Raw genomic sequence first — 16260 nt, 5'->3', positions numbered from 1 at the left:
AAGGTCTTGGTGCACACACCATTTCATGGCCATATCAGATCAAGGTCATGTGTTAGGTTAAGTGAATGTGGTTGTTTGTAAAGTATTGTTATTAAGCAGAGCAGGCAGGCTCTCCCAACACTGGGCGATCGCCTCATGGCCAAGACATCACTGACCTTTGGAATAATATTCAGAATTAAGAGCTCCTGTGTGTTCCTTAAAGATTTTTTTTTTTTTTGGTGGGGGCGGGAGGCAGAGGAATTCAGTTTGGAAAGGGTTAATTTTTTCTTTTTAATTGTTAGCCATAATGTAGCCAAGACCTCCACCTCGATATGATTCCTAGCAGATTAAGGATATTAGATAATTTCCTTCTATTTATTGTATTCCTGCACCGTATTATCTTTCTATCACTCAGATAATTACTGAGGAAATCTACATTAATTTTTTTTGGCTGGGGCAAAGCCTGCCAAACACAGGAATGATGTATTGATGTTTTACACAACAAAAGTTTTCCTCCTGTCATTGTGCAGTCAATAGAGATATTTATCATATCATAAAGCCCCTCCTTTCTAAGAACAAAGCGGGCGGGGGACTCGGGACAACCTGAGGTTGAAACTCAAGCCAACTTAAGGATCTAAAGCTTGGAGCGCCTGCTCATATTAAACACCCGTGGTGGAGTATGATGTTGTTTGCTAAATTATGAATGTGCGTAATTAAAATCTAGTGGCTGTTTCTATGAAAGATTTACAATGTTATTTCATCGTTTGTCATGGCTAATTAACGATATTAGATGAAGTTTTTCTTCTTCAAAGGTCTGATTTTTTCTCATTTATTTATGTCAGAAGTAGTAAGCAGTAGTTAAAGACCCTTGCTAGTGCAGGCAGGGAGAGGGGCACCTGATTCTTTTACACCTCAAGGGTTCAGGGTTCAAATCCCTCCAGACCAGAAGGATGCCATCTCCTTTCTAGTGTGAATAATTGCAGATTTCAAAGTCTCAAAAGTTCATGTCTCGACTACAGAACTCATGCTTTTCCTGTGGTCAGGAAAGCAGGCTCGTCAAAGGAATCCTTTTGCTGAGGTGGGCAGCAAAAAAGTTAACACAGACCCACACATACCCTTGCTTTCATGGTATTGTGTCCCTTTCAAACCCTGACACTGAGCCCTCCACCAAGCTGAGGTGGCAGCCCTCAGCTTTCTGAAGATGGCGGTGAGTTTTAAAACACGCCCACTCTGAACCTTCACCAGGAATTGCCCGTCTTGTCTCATTTCTGCCCCTCGCTCTTTCTCGCAGCAGCAGCAGCAGCAGGTGGCTACCCAGCAGTTGGCTTTCCAGCAGCAGCTTCTTCAGATGCAGCAGCTGCAGCAGCAGCACCTCCTGTCTCTCCAGCGGCAAGGCCTTCTAACAATTCAGCCCGGGCAGCCTGCCCTTCCCCTCCAACCTCTTGCTCAAGGTAAGCGTCCATTGCAGGGGATTACATGGGAGGCAGCTCTGTGGACAGGGCTGGCAGAGGGGATGGGGTGTCTCTTGATCTCTACCTGCTTGGGAGGCAGGGATCTACTGACCTGAAATATGCAGAGAGATATTAGCCAGCGAACAGCAAAGCAGGTGGGCCCTTGCGGAACCTGTTGGTGTCCAGAGGAAGAGTCAGGGGTCTGAATGTCACAGGGGCCCTGCTGCAGTGTAGGGAGAAGGAAATCAAATGTCCCATGTACTCACTGAGCATTTCATTGCAGTCCATCTGCGTTTCAGTTCCGCGTGTTCTCGAAACACACTACGTAGCCATATTAAGACATGTTTTATAACATGAGAAGTTCTTTTCTTCTTTCCTTCTTCCTCTCTGTCTCTGCAACATGGCCCTTCTCTTTCTTCCTCCTCTCCCTTTCTGATAGGGTCTCTGACATAGCTTAGGCTAACATGGGGCTTAAAATCCTCCTGCCTCCACGGTTGTGTGCCATGATGATTGGCTCCTCGTTTAAATATTGTAATATTTTATATAAATACCACTTAAAAAGTTTATTATTTTGTTTTAGTTTGTACGGGTGTTTTACCTATATGTGTGTGCCTGATGCATGTAGAGGCCAGAAGAAGGTGTCAGATCCCCTGCGTCTGGAGTCACAGATAGTTGTAATCTGCCATGTGGGTGCTGGGAATCCATGCCAGGTCCTCGGGAACAGCAGCCGGTGCTCTTAATCGCTGAGCCATCTCTTCGACCCTCTAAGTACCATTTTTCCTAATATTCAAGCACACTGTCAATTTCATTTCCATCATAGATGTTAAAAAATCAGTATGAATTCTAAAAATCAATGGGTTATCTTTTGTTTTGTTTCTGCTTATTTTTACCTTTTGTTTGGCTGATTTTGAGCTCATTTCCAGTTTTTTTTTTAAACTTTGATTCCTTGAAAAGTATCAAGGAGTTTTGGTGTGGGTTTTTGTGGTTGTTATTTGTTTGATAGTTAGTTAGTTTGTTTGTTTTACACGCATATATGTCTGTGCACCATGTACATGCAGTACCCATGGAGGCCAGAAGAGGGCATCAGGTTCTCTCGAACCGGAGTTAAAGATGGTTGTGAGCTGCCTTATGGGTGCTGGGAATCCAACCTCAGCTCTCCTGGAGAGCAGTCAGTGCATTTAACCAGCCCTTAGATATCTTGAAAAGCTGCCGCCATCCGAGGCAAAGGGAATCCATAGGTGTTCTTAGGAGACCTTGTGTGTATAATCAACTCTGATTTACTCAAGACCGAGAAAGGAAGCAGGAAGGAGGATGTGGCGGAGGATGTAGGTGTACCATGACTCTGTTTAAAGGCCTTGTCCCTGTCCGTGCCTGCAGAGTGCACATTCTCAGCCTACCAAGTACACATTGAATGACAGAAACGGACGCACAGGTGATTTTTTTTTTTTTGTTCTTCCAGTCAACAGTACTACATAGCAGTGGTTTAAGTATTCACATGACATTAAGTGCCATGGGTAACGAAGGGCTTCTTTAAATTTAAACGTATGGATTCTTTCAAATGCCATACCATCCTCTCTTTTCCTTTCATTTCTTTCTCCCTTTCTTCCTCTTTGCCTTTTTTTTTTTCTTTCTTTCCATCCACACTCTCTCACTTTGTAATCCAAGGCTGGCCTTGGATAGGATCCCAGGCCCCTGAACAAGGGCTGAGATGTTAGCTGTGTACCACACCATCCTGTTCATGCCGTACCTTTCTACATGGGGGATTTCCACCTCTGTGTACCTTGGTGTCTGCAGGGGGATCCTTCAGATACCCAAGAATGACTGCGTGTAGTGCTGCAGTGTGGTTGCCACTGGATGGATGGTAGCCACAGCTTCCTAAGTTTGGGGTTCAACTGCCCTTTATTGTGAGAATAATGGGTCTCTTTTGTGCTGCGAAGAGGTAGTCATTCGTCTTGAAATTTTTGGTGTTCAGTGGGGCGTGTCTGTTTAGGTTTTTGTCTCCTGAGTCAGCCACACCCAACATCTGTCCCTTACGGGTTTTGTTGTTGTTTTCTTTGCCTTTAATGCTCAGACTGTGGCTTTTTCCTCCTTTCACTTCCTCCTGCCCTCCCACCTGCCCTTGCCTTGTCAGCTGAGCTGTTTGGTATATGAGAGGCATCGCTTCCATAGCTGTCCAGCAGGCAGGGGTGGGAACTGAGCACAGGGCAAAGGAAGGACACGTCGGCTAATGCATTTCTGTGCTTCCATAATGCTATAACCTGCATTAATTACACCCTATGGTTTATTGTTGGAAACGTGGCAGGCTATTCTGACACACCCACCGGACTCAAGCTTCCCTCCCTCTCATCTCCCCACCCACCCACCTCTCTCCCCTGCCCCCCTCCCGCTCCTATACTGTTAAGTTTGCTCACTGAAGTTCATTGTTACAGTACATCAGTTGAGCTGTCCAAAAGAGGGCAAATCGGCAGTGGCAAGACAAGCGCATGTGTAATGTGAAAGACATGAACATGGTGATGCATGCAGTGTGATCTGCACAGCAACACATCGGAGACACCGCAGGCAGTTCGCTGGCTGTGGCACTGATGGATGTACTTAGCAGTCTGCTATAACTATTAGCGCCTGCAACATGAGGAGGAAGCATATGTAAAAGACTGAGGGGTGTCTGTATGTGCACCCGAGATGGCATGGATGTAAACGTCTGCATTACCAGCATCAGACCCTGGGTATAAAGTGACCCGCAGTCAGTGCTGTCTTTTTGTAAAGCAAGAGCTCCCCTTGGTCTCCCCAGTCTCCTTTGCAAAGTGGCTGGAGAGCATTCAGTCACGTTGAGCTACAACACAATTCTTTTTTATCCGAGTGATGATGGCTTAAAACTGATGTCATTACGAGGTTTAAATCAACTTTCTGCTTGCTTGAACATGGTCACCTGGGTACGGATGTACAAGGACAGAGAAAGGTTGATCCACTGTTTGTCTTGGAGCCAGCGATACCTGGGGTTGTAAAATTGACTTCCACGACCAGTAATCTGTCAACTGTCCCCACAACATACATTTTTTAAACCTGTGCCTGCATTTTCTTTTATAATGAAGGGGCAGGTTGCCCTGGGAGGGGGAACAAGAAGAAGAAGAAAATGGTAGTTGAGGTACAAGGGTTAGGGGTTGCCGACTCTAATAAAACCATCAGGATTCTTCTGCAGCTCCTTCTCGGCTTCGCGAAGCTACTTTAAACCCATGTGTAAGCCCGAACGTATAGGCTCGGCGAATGGTTTTTTTAAAGGCCTTTCCTCCGCTGGACTTTATAGTAGAATGTTTTCTTTTCAGATTATTCCAGAGCAGCCGTTCTCAACCTTCCTAATGCTGCAACCCCTTAATTTAGCTCCTCATATTGTGGTGAGCCCCAACCATAGAATTATCTCCGTTGCTATTTCATAACCGTAATTTTGATAGTATTACGAACCATAACCTAAAGAGTGGACACGCAGATTGTCTTAGGCTACCCCTGTAAAAAAAAAGGGGGGGGGTCACGACCCACAGGTTGAGAACCACTGCTCTAGGGTTTCCTCTCTGTTTGCCGTAGTAAGCCTGTGTGTTCTTATCCAGTTTCCCTTATCATTTGATCGTCCTTAATACCTGTAGTTTCACATGGAACTGTCCTAGTTCCCTTATTACAGTTTTCTGATTTCTTAAAAGAGTAAACTCCACACACTTGGTTACTTACCAGTGAATGGATTTGTCCAACTTGACGCTCTTACTGCTCCCTTCTGGAGGAGACACGTGGTTTCTGAAAATGGAGCCTCCCTGTAGTCTGATGGGCCAGCAGCTTAGCCGCTGTCTTTCTTGACTCTGCCAGAGGTGTAGGCATTCCGGGTGGCCCTGGGGTGGCTCTTAGTCGCTGAACAACAGCGAGTTAATGAGGAGGAGTTGAATCGACCGCCTCTGGCATCTATTGAGAATGCTTCTAAGCCTAATGATCACATTGACATCTGGCCCCAAAGTACCTGTCGTCACTCATCGGGTTCCTCTTTGCACCGAGTCCGTGTGGACGGTGAACCTGATCTGCCAGCCTATTGGAAGGAAAGAAAGTCAGCACCACCACCAGTGCACTGCGCCGGTGTACCGAGGGCCCAACCCATTTGTCTTGGTTTTAATTTACCAGGGAAGTGCCGTCCCTTTGGCACAGCCTGAGAAGCTCATTTGCCTCAGAAGGAGAAAAGGTGTGAGGGTAGCCGTCAGTAGACCCATGTGTTTTTTCCCCTTTGCATTTGACCCAGAAATCAATTAGTCTGAGTGGAAAAATAGGTGGCCCGTTCCCTCCCTGTGTTTACTCTCTAGGAAATAAAAATATGTGTTGCCTTCCATGCTCTGCGTTTCATATCAATATGCCCTCATGCACGGACCGGCCTATTCCCCGTTGTTTCAGTTGAGTAAACCGTGGTCTGAGGGTCAGCTTTGTTTACGGGTAATTGTCAGTGTGTGGATCTCGGTGGCAGACCCGAGAGCTATAGGGATATCCTACCTGTCACTCTGAAAGGTGTTTGGAAATAATAGCTCGGATGCAGTACAACTGGACCCAGGATTGTGTCGTGACCTTTCCCTTTGTTTAATTTGCCTCAAGGTTTGATTTCAGGGGACAAGGATTAATTGAATATGCTTGATAACTAAATGTTCATTTGGGACAAAATCCATCAAAATATAATTGGCATTTGATTTTTACGGAGGGAGAAGGAAATCCACTCAGCCGTCGAGGATGCATTTGAAGGATCCCTGACCACTCGATGTATTATTTTTAGCTTCCTTTATAATATATATTAATTGCAAATACTTGAGCATTTGATCATCCTCCCGGAGCACTGCTCGGAGAGACCCACTGTTTTTGTTACTGCTCCTCTTAGAAAGGCGGGGAAGGTTATTGGTCTCCGGTGCAATAATTTACTCCTCTTTGATATGCAAACGATCCACGGTGAATATAAAAAAAATCCTATCAGACTCATTTCACAGTTCTTAACCACTCGGATTCTCTGGAGTCCATCGCCTCATTAGACCGGTGCTCTCCAATGCTAGCATAATTAAAATCTTTAACAGTTTAGCAAAGTAAAGATGTTTGGCTGATCACGTTGAGATGATTATCTACCCATTGTATTCTAAATGACAAAAATAAATTAAATTTAGACCTTGGCTTTTTTTTTTATTATTATTATGTGTTTCAAATGAATGTGATGCACGCAAGCCTTCTCTTTTCAATCCAGTTACGTTTTGGTTTGGTAAGAAACATGCCTGCTTCGGCTGTTGCTGTCTAACCAGAAAGATGGCTGGCTTCCTGGGAGAGCTGGGTACCAGTTGCATGAGACAGTGAACTGCAGTCCAGACATACCGTCCTGAGGTGGAACTGTCTTGTGATCTGCAGAATGTGTGGTTTCTTTTCCTCCTTAAGAGGAAGATGCATCCTCTGCAGCTCTTAGGTGCGGTTCAGAACCTCTCTCTGCCGGGCTCATGTGCCCTAAAACATACATTGAATCGCTGATAGGAAAAAGATGCAGAGGTCAGCAGTACCGAGGCTAGCGTATGATTATATCACATCTTACAGACGGTAAGGGTCAACAGTCCTTTTTTTTTTTTTCAAACCCCTGTCCATTTTGACCCCCTTCACACAAACAGGAGAACTTTATTACTGTAAGCCTGTTTTCCTTCCCGTTTTTATTCTGAAATGGCTCATTAGCATTGATCCCAGAAGTGACAGTAATAACAGTGTTACTTGTATAAAAAGTTACACACTCTTCAGTAGACACATCCATCAATTAAGCATGTGGTACTAGAAACCAAAATTAATGAGGAAGATAGGTGTGTTAATGAAATAATCATAGTATAATCAATTTGACTGTTAAAAGTTGAAAAGCATTTCAGGGAGTCGGTATGAATTCATAATTTATGTCTAAAAGTGATTAATAAAAAACTATATTTAATAACAAAGCTATTTGTCATCATTTTAAGACTTAAGCACAAAAATTACTCATTTTGTGGTTCTTGTTGTCGTGAGACTATGGTCGAACAAATTTATTTTGAGGCCTCCTTTGTGCCTAGAAGTAAGCCGGCCTGTCTTTACTCCCCTTCTAAAGCCGAGAGGCGGCCTTTGGATGGGGGAATCTGTGCTGCTGCAGCCCAGCTGTGCTCGGCATCCATTCCAAGGTGTCTGTTCTGTGTGAAGAGGGGGCTTCAATGGCTGCTCAGTGGGAGGATGCACTTGCCACTGCTCTGCTCGCCCTAGCAGGGAGGGGAAGTAAAGAAAGTTGCGAACACCCAAAGGCTCCCCTCACACTAGGCTTTGTTTACTGACTCTTTGATTTAATTACTGTTTGAAGAGGACGGAATTAGCTGTTAATTGATTTGATTATCCAATTTGTTTGTTTCAGGCATGATTCCAACGGAACTGCAGCAGCTCTGGAAAGAAGTGACAAGTGCCCACACTGCAGAGGAAACCACAGGCAGCAACCACAGCAGCCTAGACCTGACCAGCACATGCGTCTCCTCCTCCGCACCTTCCAAGACCTCCCTAATCATGAACCCACACGCCTCTACCAATGGACAGCTCTCGGTCCACACCCCCAAAAGGGAAAGGTAGGAGCATGCCCACCCCTGCCCGAGGTCAGCACTGCCTTCTGCCTGGAAGGGGCAAGTGTCCTTACCCAGTTCTGTGGCTCTGAGAAACCTCGTTGTGTTCATGGGGCTTGGATGCGCACATAATTACCTCAGAATGTATTCGCTGCGGTTTGGGTGAGAAGCATCTAGCTATTTTCACCTTTTCAACATGGAGTTACCACTTTCTTAGATCCGTCCTCAGTTTAGGAGCCCTGGCGGAAGCCTAGCCGTTCCACCTTGGAAGGGTTGGTTCTCAAGGCTTCCCGGCCAACTGTGTGCTCTTGCCAGGAGGCCATTCCATGCCAACCAAATGGCTTGGCGCTGAGCACCTTCTAAGGTGACAGTGGTATAGGCTGTAGACAATTTCATGTCTTGATTTGAGGAAGCACAGCGCTTAATGCTGGTCGACGCTGCTCCTCCATGAAGGCGGGGAAACCCATGCCATTCATCATGTGCCCCTTAAGGAAGCACGGGACCTTTTCAGCCTAGACAGGAAGGGACGATTTCAGCGACGGTGACCTGAGCCACCGCACACTTGCTCCTGATGGACCTGGAGTTTGTGCTGTCCAGCTGGTGTGTCCCTCTTTAGAAGTTAGGGCTTTATATTTTCAATGCCCTGAGCTTTCGATGACTGACAGCTGAATCTTGGATTGCTTTTAAGATCTTGACCGCGTCGTGTTAGCTTAAGGTCCTGAGGAAATGAAGCCCTTTGTTCACTCCATTGCACCTAGAAGCTGTATTGCCAGTGTCTACTTCAGAAATGGAATGTGTAAGGCTCCTCAAATGAACCACTTTTTTCCCCCGTTTACTATTTTTAGACTCTTTCCTATATATTTCATATGTAGAGCTTGCAGACACAGAGGACAGGGAGGTTTACCAAGAATTTCTCATAGCAAAATTTTTTTTTCTTAAATCAGGCAAAAGCAAATTCTGTATTTTGTTTGTAAGCGGGAATGAAAAGTTTGTATTTGACAAAACTGTGTGAGATACAGTGCACAGTTCTGCACAGTGGTGCAGCAGTGTTTTGGGGTGTGACCACCTGCATCCTGTCACTTACAGCACATCAGCGTAGCTGCGTGGATGGAGACAGTATCCCGGTGTTTGTCCGTGGCCGTGTGAGCGCATTGCGTTGCCAGTCATAGAAATGCATAGCACACACGCTTATTTACGGGGCATGACCTTTTGACATCGGTGATGTGAACAGTCGGCTTGCATACTGCGTGGAGTTTTTGAGTTCAGAATGTTACTCCTGCCTGGTACCCCTCCCCACACAAGAGTATTTCACCGTGCTAGTCTGGCAGAAACCTCCTGCGTCCCGGTGTTGCCTCGTGCCTCGGTTGCGATGTGTCTTTTTCTTGTGCTTGGTTTTATATTGGGTCGTTTCGACCATCCCATCAAGTCTGTGGGAGCAGGAGGTGACTGTTCCACATGCACTTGCACACGGCGTACACATAGCCTGGATGTGTCGTCTTGTACCATTAGGTCTTCATCGGTATGGTCTGTGATGTTGTCTGTGTCTCAGAATGAATCCCTCCTGAGGAGCGCGCACACACACACAGACACACACACAGACAGAATCAGAGATTTTCAGAGATGAGGGCAGCACATGTTATAACTTATAACTGGAAGATCCCCTTGGAATGTCTCCGGTCAACATGGGAAGAACTAAAAGATGCTTCAGAGTCAGTGGCCTGGAAGGGAAGGAAGAGTAGGATGGTGAACAGGAAGGCTTGGTTTGTAGCCTGGGCCAGACACGGCTCCCTGTGTTCCCGGCTTTCCAGGGGAGAAGTTTCCCCAGCCTGGAAGCCAGTCTTTCATCTTGCCTTGGAATCTATTAGAATGTCTTTATTGCTTTTTATGTTTAATTTCCAAGTAGCAAACCTTAGATGGCTTTAAAGGACAGAGTCTAGGCTGCTGCCCTCTGCGGTCCCGGCTTTCTCTGTCCCCAGGTTGATGCCGTCCATTTACTGCAGGGTGATTGAGTTACATCGTTATCCATAGGCGGAGCAGGAGGCTCTGCACTGGAAAATGCCGACTGGTGCACTTAAGGTATTTGTCGAAATCTTGTCGGCCGCTGTGGAGACTGCACCGATCGCTGTGACACAGAAAACTCTCCTTGTTTAGATGCACTGTGCTCAGTTACATCTTAAAAGGTTCTCTCTCTGCGGTCTGCCGATGGAGCAGCAAGGAGGCAGACTGGAAGAATAGCCCTTCTCATAGCTTAGGACACATTTGAGAGTAAGTGGATCTAAGACACGGTCCAATTCCCAGAGACGAAGTTTGTTTGATTTTTTTTTTTTTTATGGTCCTTATTTGTCTGCACAAATGTTGCATTTAATCTCATGCTAAAATTAGACTGTGGATCAGAAGAGAATTGAGATTTCCACCAGCCCGAATCTGGATGTGCGAACAGGCTGAATTTTGGTTATGCAGAGAGGAGGCAGCTAGGAAATTATACGATGTGAGTTACCCTCTCCGTTGTCCCATTTATGTGATGTGAAGCCAGTGGTGGGTGGATCCACAGGGAACTCCAATGAAGGCACTTTGTTTTGATTTGTGGTGAATGCAGGGCCTTGTTTATGTCACGCAGTAGCTTTGCCTCAGTGGTTAAGGTCCCACCTTCTTTCAGCAGAATCTGAACTGATTATAAGACCTTTGGCTAAAGCTGGATAAGTAGCTTTAAGCTTATGGAACCGATCGTTCAATAATCAATAATCTTTTAGCTGGTTTTATATAGGTACTTAAAGTAAGTACTAGCATGTTTTCACCTTATCAGGATAGATGGTCCGTCTACCTGTCTGTCTGCCTGCCTACCTGCCTGCCTGCCTATGTGTGTGTGTGTGTGTGTGTGTGTGTGTGTGTCTGTCTGTCTGTCTGTCTGTCTGTCTGTCTATCTATCTATCTATCTATCATCTATCTATCATCCATCTATCTATCTATCTATCTATCTATCTATCTATCTATCTATCTATCTATCTGCAGTGCTGGGGATATGCTAGGCAAATGGTCTACCTCTAGCCTTCAGCCCCTTATAACTGTGTATTTTAAAATCCCTTAGATGGTGGCCACTTTACAGAGTAGAAAAGGATAGGTAGCAAAAAGAGAAGGAATTGGGCGGTGGGGTGGGGGTGTCACTACTGAAGTATTTTCTCACACACTGAGCTGTCAGCGAGATACCTCAGGAGTTCTCCTCACTGCCACAAAACCCCTTTATCCATCACTCTCGAGGGCATTTGTGAAATACGCATCCTACAAGCTCCCCATGTCAGCTAGGGAATACTCTTTCCCCTCCGCCCTCAATAAGGGAAGGAGTTAGAGGCCCTGCCACTGTGCACGGTAATCCAGATTAGCATTTTTTTTTTTTCAGAAAAGATCTCGGAGTGTCTTGTGTGAAAACTGGGTGGAGAAAGTGAGAGAGCTTTTGTAGTTGTTGTTGTTGTTGTTGTTGAAGTCGTGGGACGTGCAAGACTCACCTGGCTCACACATCTCCATGCCGTTTGGAAACCTCCGTCTTCCCGCTCTTGCCCTGTACATCTTTGCAGCTTCGGGGAGCAGCCGCCACAGCAGTAGCTCTGGGGTTTGGTGAGCTGCAATCTGTTGAGGAGATAAATAATGTGCTCGGCACGACACTCCTACTCCCCTCTTTAATTTGTCTTACACAAGGAAAATTATAATTAAATCATTCAGGGTAAACCCTCGAGTGTAGAGAAGGGAAGAGACACACTTTGGTAAAGATTGCCAATAGAAACCCACTTCCCCGCAGCGCCGGGTGGAGATGTCCATCAGTATTCAGCAGCCTGTGAGGAGGAGAGGCCCATGTGATCTATGAGGCGGATGCCAACACTCAGATCAAGGCTTGTTAAGATCCTGTCATGGCCGGTCAGCATCGTTAGAATTCAGTGCGGGCGCCCCGCTTCCCACTTTGAGTCCCTCCTGACAATTTAATTCTGTTTATTGTGCTGATTATATATAAAGCCATTGGTGCAATAAACACCCCTGTCGTCAGTGCCTTGGAGGAGCACGTCGAGATCAGGTTGAGCATGCCTGAAGCTGAAGGAGAGGCAAGCAGGTGTGCTCAAGCCTCCTTGCTCCTGCATTGCTGCCACGGAGTAGGAACCTCTTAGTAGTTAGACAGAAGGGAGACATGGGATTCCCGTACACATGAAGACATTACCTTGTTCACTTTACTTGTGGACTGTCTCCCCTTCAGGAAATTTCAAGTTTTGGTGTGGGTAAACAGAATCAACAGAATGCAAATGAAACGTTTATTAAAATGCTAAATTTAGTAAGCCCTTTGAGCTTCTTGGATCAAAGCAGCTATGTAAATACAAATAGCAATTACTACTTAAGTAATTGCTTGAATTAAAATTCTAAATATCACATTATATTATGGTGCACCAGGGAAGGGAAGGCACATTAAATCAGCCCCTTCTTGCTGCCGGTTGCTGCTAGACTCTTGTGTGTGCCGTGATGACGCCTTTTATTCCTGGGACTGTTGGGAATGCAGTGGGGAATCTCACCCCATTTTACAGATGAAGAAGCAGGGCAGCTCTGTAGTTGGATGCCTGGTTTGTGCCATAACCAAGATTCATATTCAAATCTGACTTTAAAGTTTTCTTCATTTGGTATAGGAGTACTTAAGTGAAATTTAAAACCAGTGTCCCTAAGAGAATATTTAAATTTAATGTCAGTTCAGCCAGACATCTATTGATGAGCACATATTGCAACATTTAAAGGAAAACAAGTCCACTAACTTGTTTTTCTATCAATAAAAATAGTTCCTAAGTCTTTTTGTCTTCGATGAAGGGAGGTGAGATTCATAAGATAGAAATCACTTATGGTCTGAGGTAGTACATGAGGATAAAAAGATATCCCCCACAGGAAATACAGACAGACACAAATGCGAGCCTCTCTGTCCTTACAGGCATCCCCTGAGCTTTCTGCCCTGCCTTATAAATGCTGTGCTTCCCGGCTGAATGTATCATGTGATCTTTCCTCTATGTCAGCTGTCTTCTTTCTGCAGTCTAAATTGGGAATGTTGTGTGTCCCCCGCCCCGGCCCCCCGCCATCCTCAGCTTTTTGACTTCGGCCATTAGTACATGTTTTATAACAAGTATTTCTCCAAGTCGCAGCTCTGCTCACCATTTGTTGCAAGACTTCCTTAAAGCCTTGGATTAGAGAGCGTTCTCTCTGCTCTGTAAACATTGTGGTTGCATGGCCTCTGCTGCCTCTGAGGCCACCAGGCTCTCAGACACAGGTGAACCGTACTGGAGCCCTTTGCTGTGAGGTCTAACCTGCCCTCAGTTCAGGTGTAGTATCACTTTCTGTGTTTCCAGGCTCACTTACTGGCTTAGGCTGCCCAGTTGACAGCCGCCCTCAGATAAACCCTGCCGGCCTCTGCCTGGCTCCTGTGCTTTGGACGGCTCCAGCTGATTCTCGGTTTCTCTTTTCGATCTGTGGCCTTGTAGACACAGTGCTGTGTATTTGTCTGTATCTCAGAAACATTTGTGTTTGTGGTCCCTGATACTTGTGAACATCAGGAAACTTGGAAATCTGGACTTCCCTGGTGTTTTGATTTTGCTTACCCTTTCGAGAAGAAAAAAAAAGTAACAAACAAATTTTGGTTGATAAATTTTGGTTGTTGGTGCCCTTGGCTGAATTACTAACATTCTAGAAGTTTGTTTTCAGAACTGCTCTGGGCTCAGGAACCTTTAACTTTGCATATTCTCACAGTGACATTTAGGGGTCCTGTGAATCTGAAATTTCAGCAGTAAATTCAAGTTTCCACTTTTGTGAATAATGCTTTCACACTGCAGGGTTTTTTTGTTTCTTGTAAATCACGTTTTCTATTTCTTTTTATTTAAAGCACCGAGAAAGCTCACTCCCTGACCTCATCATTGTTTCCATTAAAGCATTTCTGAAAGTTGCTGCATGATCAAGTACCAGCTTTGCGCTTGTGCCTACAAGCTGCCATGTTAGACACTTAAGTGGAGTACCACATAGGCGTGCACTGGGAGACCCACCAGCCAAATTCAGCCCCCCCCCCCGCCGTTTAATTCTGTAAATAGTTTGTTAGGAGAAAGATGTGCTCATTTGCGTATTTTCATAAAACATTTTCATATTTCTCAAAATTGCAAGCACAAATATTACTATAAACCTAAATCTTGTGGCTCACAGAAAGCAAAGATACTTAACCAAAGCAAAGGCGGGATATTTCTTAAGCAGGGGAAACCACCTGCTTAACCATACTGTTTCTCAGGTCCTGCAGCCCTTTGCCTGTTTCCAGGTATTGGGAATTCAGGACAGAAGAGATTTTTGTTGACTGTTGAGCTTTCCAGGCCCCTCTTGGAAGGACTTGGGTTCCTTTGCTCTATTATGGTGTATGTGAATTGGTATTTGTTACATAGACACTCTAGCTAGTCAAATGTGCTCACCTGGAGTTGTTTTGTGCCTTGACTTGAGAAACTTAGGAGTCTCAGACCTAATAAACTTGGATGGATGTTGGCATAGATTCCCCAGAACTTGGTCACAGATGCTCATTCAAGTTTAAAAAAACCACGTCGACAGACCATGAGCTGATAGGAAGAGTCACATTTATTCCCATTAGCTGTTTAACAACCTAGACCTGTCCACAGAACTAGTGTCTTGCCACTCTCATCTGGGCTAATAGCATGGTATTAGCCCAGTCTTGCCCATTCCCTGTCCTTGAGTTGAGGCCCATGTTTTGACTCTGTAGTCAGAGGCAAGTGTCATAACCTCTTTTGGGTTTTCTGTCTTTCTGTTCTTGGGGAAATCAGAACATAACAGGTGATGGTGATGAGATACAATGTATCAATAAATGTGTGTGAAACTCTGTACCCAATGGATTTAGCAGAGGTCTTGATCTTGATTTTTTTTTCCCTTTCCAATCTTCACAGTAAATTTTTGTCTCCTTTGCACAGATGTTGCATCCAGACCACAACAGATCTTAAAACGTGCAGAAGTTAGATCAGTGACTAGTGACCACCCAGACTAGACCCTATGTCTTCTTGACCCTCAAGTATTTAGTTCCCAGGGGATAGCTCATCAGAAGTTACTGTAACTCAAAGTTGGGCATTTGACTGATCAAACTCAGAGGTCAAGGCGTGGAGGCGCTACCCTCCCAATGACTGTAGTCTGTTTCCCAGCCCATCCGCCCACACTGATAGCATTGGAAAGTACTCCAGGAACTTTTACGGTATCTTTGTCTACCTCTCTTGCCTGTCAGGTTTCAAAGAAGTGAGTAGAGAGGCTGGAAAGTGAAGGTGTTGCATCAGAGTGTGAGTGCGCTCTAATCTCCTGGAGGATAGAAGACAGGAGGACAAGTGGTCACCCTGAGCCACAGGGGGTTTATTTATCTGTTTTATCGCTTCTAAGTGATCCTTTGGGGTCTCTTTAGAAGGAGGAGAGAAAATTCTTTCAGGGTGATGGCACGGTACCTCATCACCTCACATCACCAACAGATGCAGGGGAGAGTGCAGAGCAAAAAAACTTGAGAATGTTGGAATGCCATAAGGGAAAGGTTTGTAGGTTTTTGTCTGTCTGTCTTTGTTTGTTTGTTTGTTTGTTTTTCCTTGACTGTTCATTTTGTGGAGTGATTAAAAGAAGAGGGGGGAAAACAGCAGTCATTCTCTAACAGCTGTTGTATGCTACCCCAATAAAGTGCCTTTTACCATAACACAACATCATTAGACTCTATAAATCTTACCCTGTTTATTGTGCTTAACTGACAAATGCTTTCCAATAAAATGACATCATTGGTGTGAGGAGTTACGTTCATTTGTAAGTTTCTCTTAAATTTGACTGATTTTAATTTTTCCCCCTTTTTATGTTGGATGGAACAAATCCCTAACTGTGTCTTATCTGCCAAGTTTTCCACTCCAAATAATATTTGAGGCCTTGTCCTTTTTGATCTTACGGTCATTCTCTTTCAATGCAAGACCATTGCTGATGGGAGTCCATCATTTAATCCATGGGCAGCAGCCTCCCACTCTGGAGTTGCTCTCCCCACCACCCCCAAACATATATTTGCATGCATTCTAATACTGACAGCTCACTGAGGGTGTGAAGAGAGTACTCTCCAGAGAGGAGTGAGAGCCAGGCTTTGGGGACCCTTAATGGCCCCTCCTATGGTACTGGCTTTTACTGGGTACCTATAATGGCTCTTGCTGAAATTCGTA

The 16260-nt window shown here is 45.0% G+C and overlaps 1 protein-coding gene across 51 annotated transcripts in view; it reads left to right on the top strand.

Annotated features, from left to right (window-relative positions):
- The window catches only part of Foxp1 (forkhead box P1), a 595264-nt gene that overhangs the window by 509724 nt on the left and 69280 nt on the right, over positions 1-16260 (top strand). For 27 of the 51 annotated variants that reach the window (XM_087656772.1, XM_087656758.1, XM_087656764.1 and 24 more), the window contains 2 exon segments: positions 1271-1430; positions 7837-8041. In XM_087656772.1, coding sequence (XP_087512898.1) covers positions 1271-1430; positions 7837-8041 — 365 coding nt within the window. 51 annotated transcript variants of the gene reach the window in all.

The sequence above is a fragment of the Rattus norvegicus genome, chromosome 4 (assembly GCF_021556685.1).
Source record: "Rattus norvegicus strain SHRSP/BbbUtx chromosome 4, alternate assembly SHRSP_T2T, whole genome shotgun sequence".
Taxonomy (NCBI): domain Eukaryota; kingdom Metazoa; phylum Chordata; class Mammalia; order Rodentia; family Muridae; genus Rattus; species Rattus norvegicus.
Note: the sequence above shows the minus strand (reverse complement) of the source record. Positions and strands in the feature narration are given on the sequence as shown.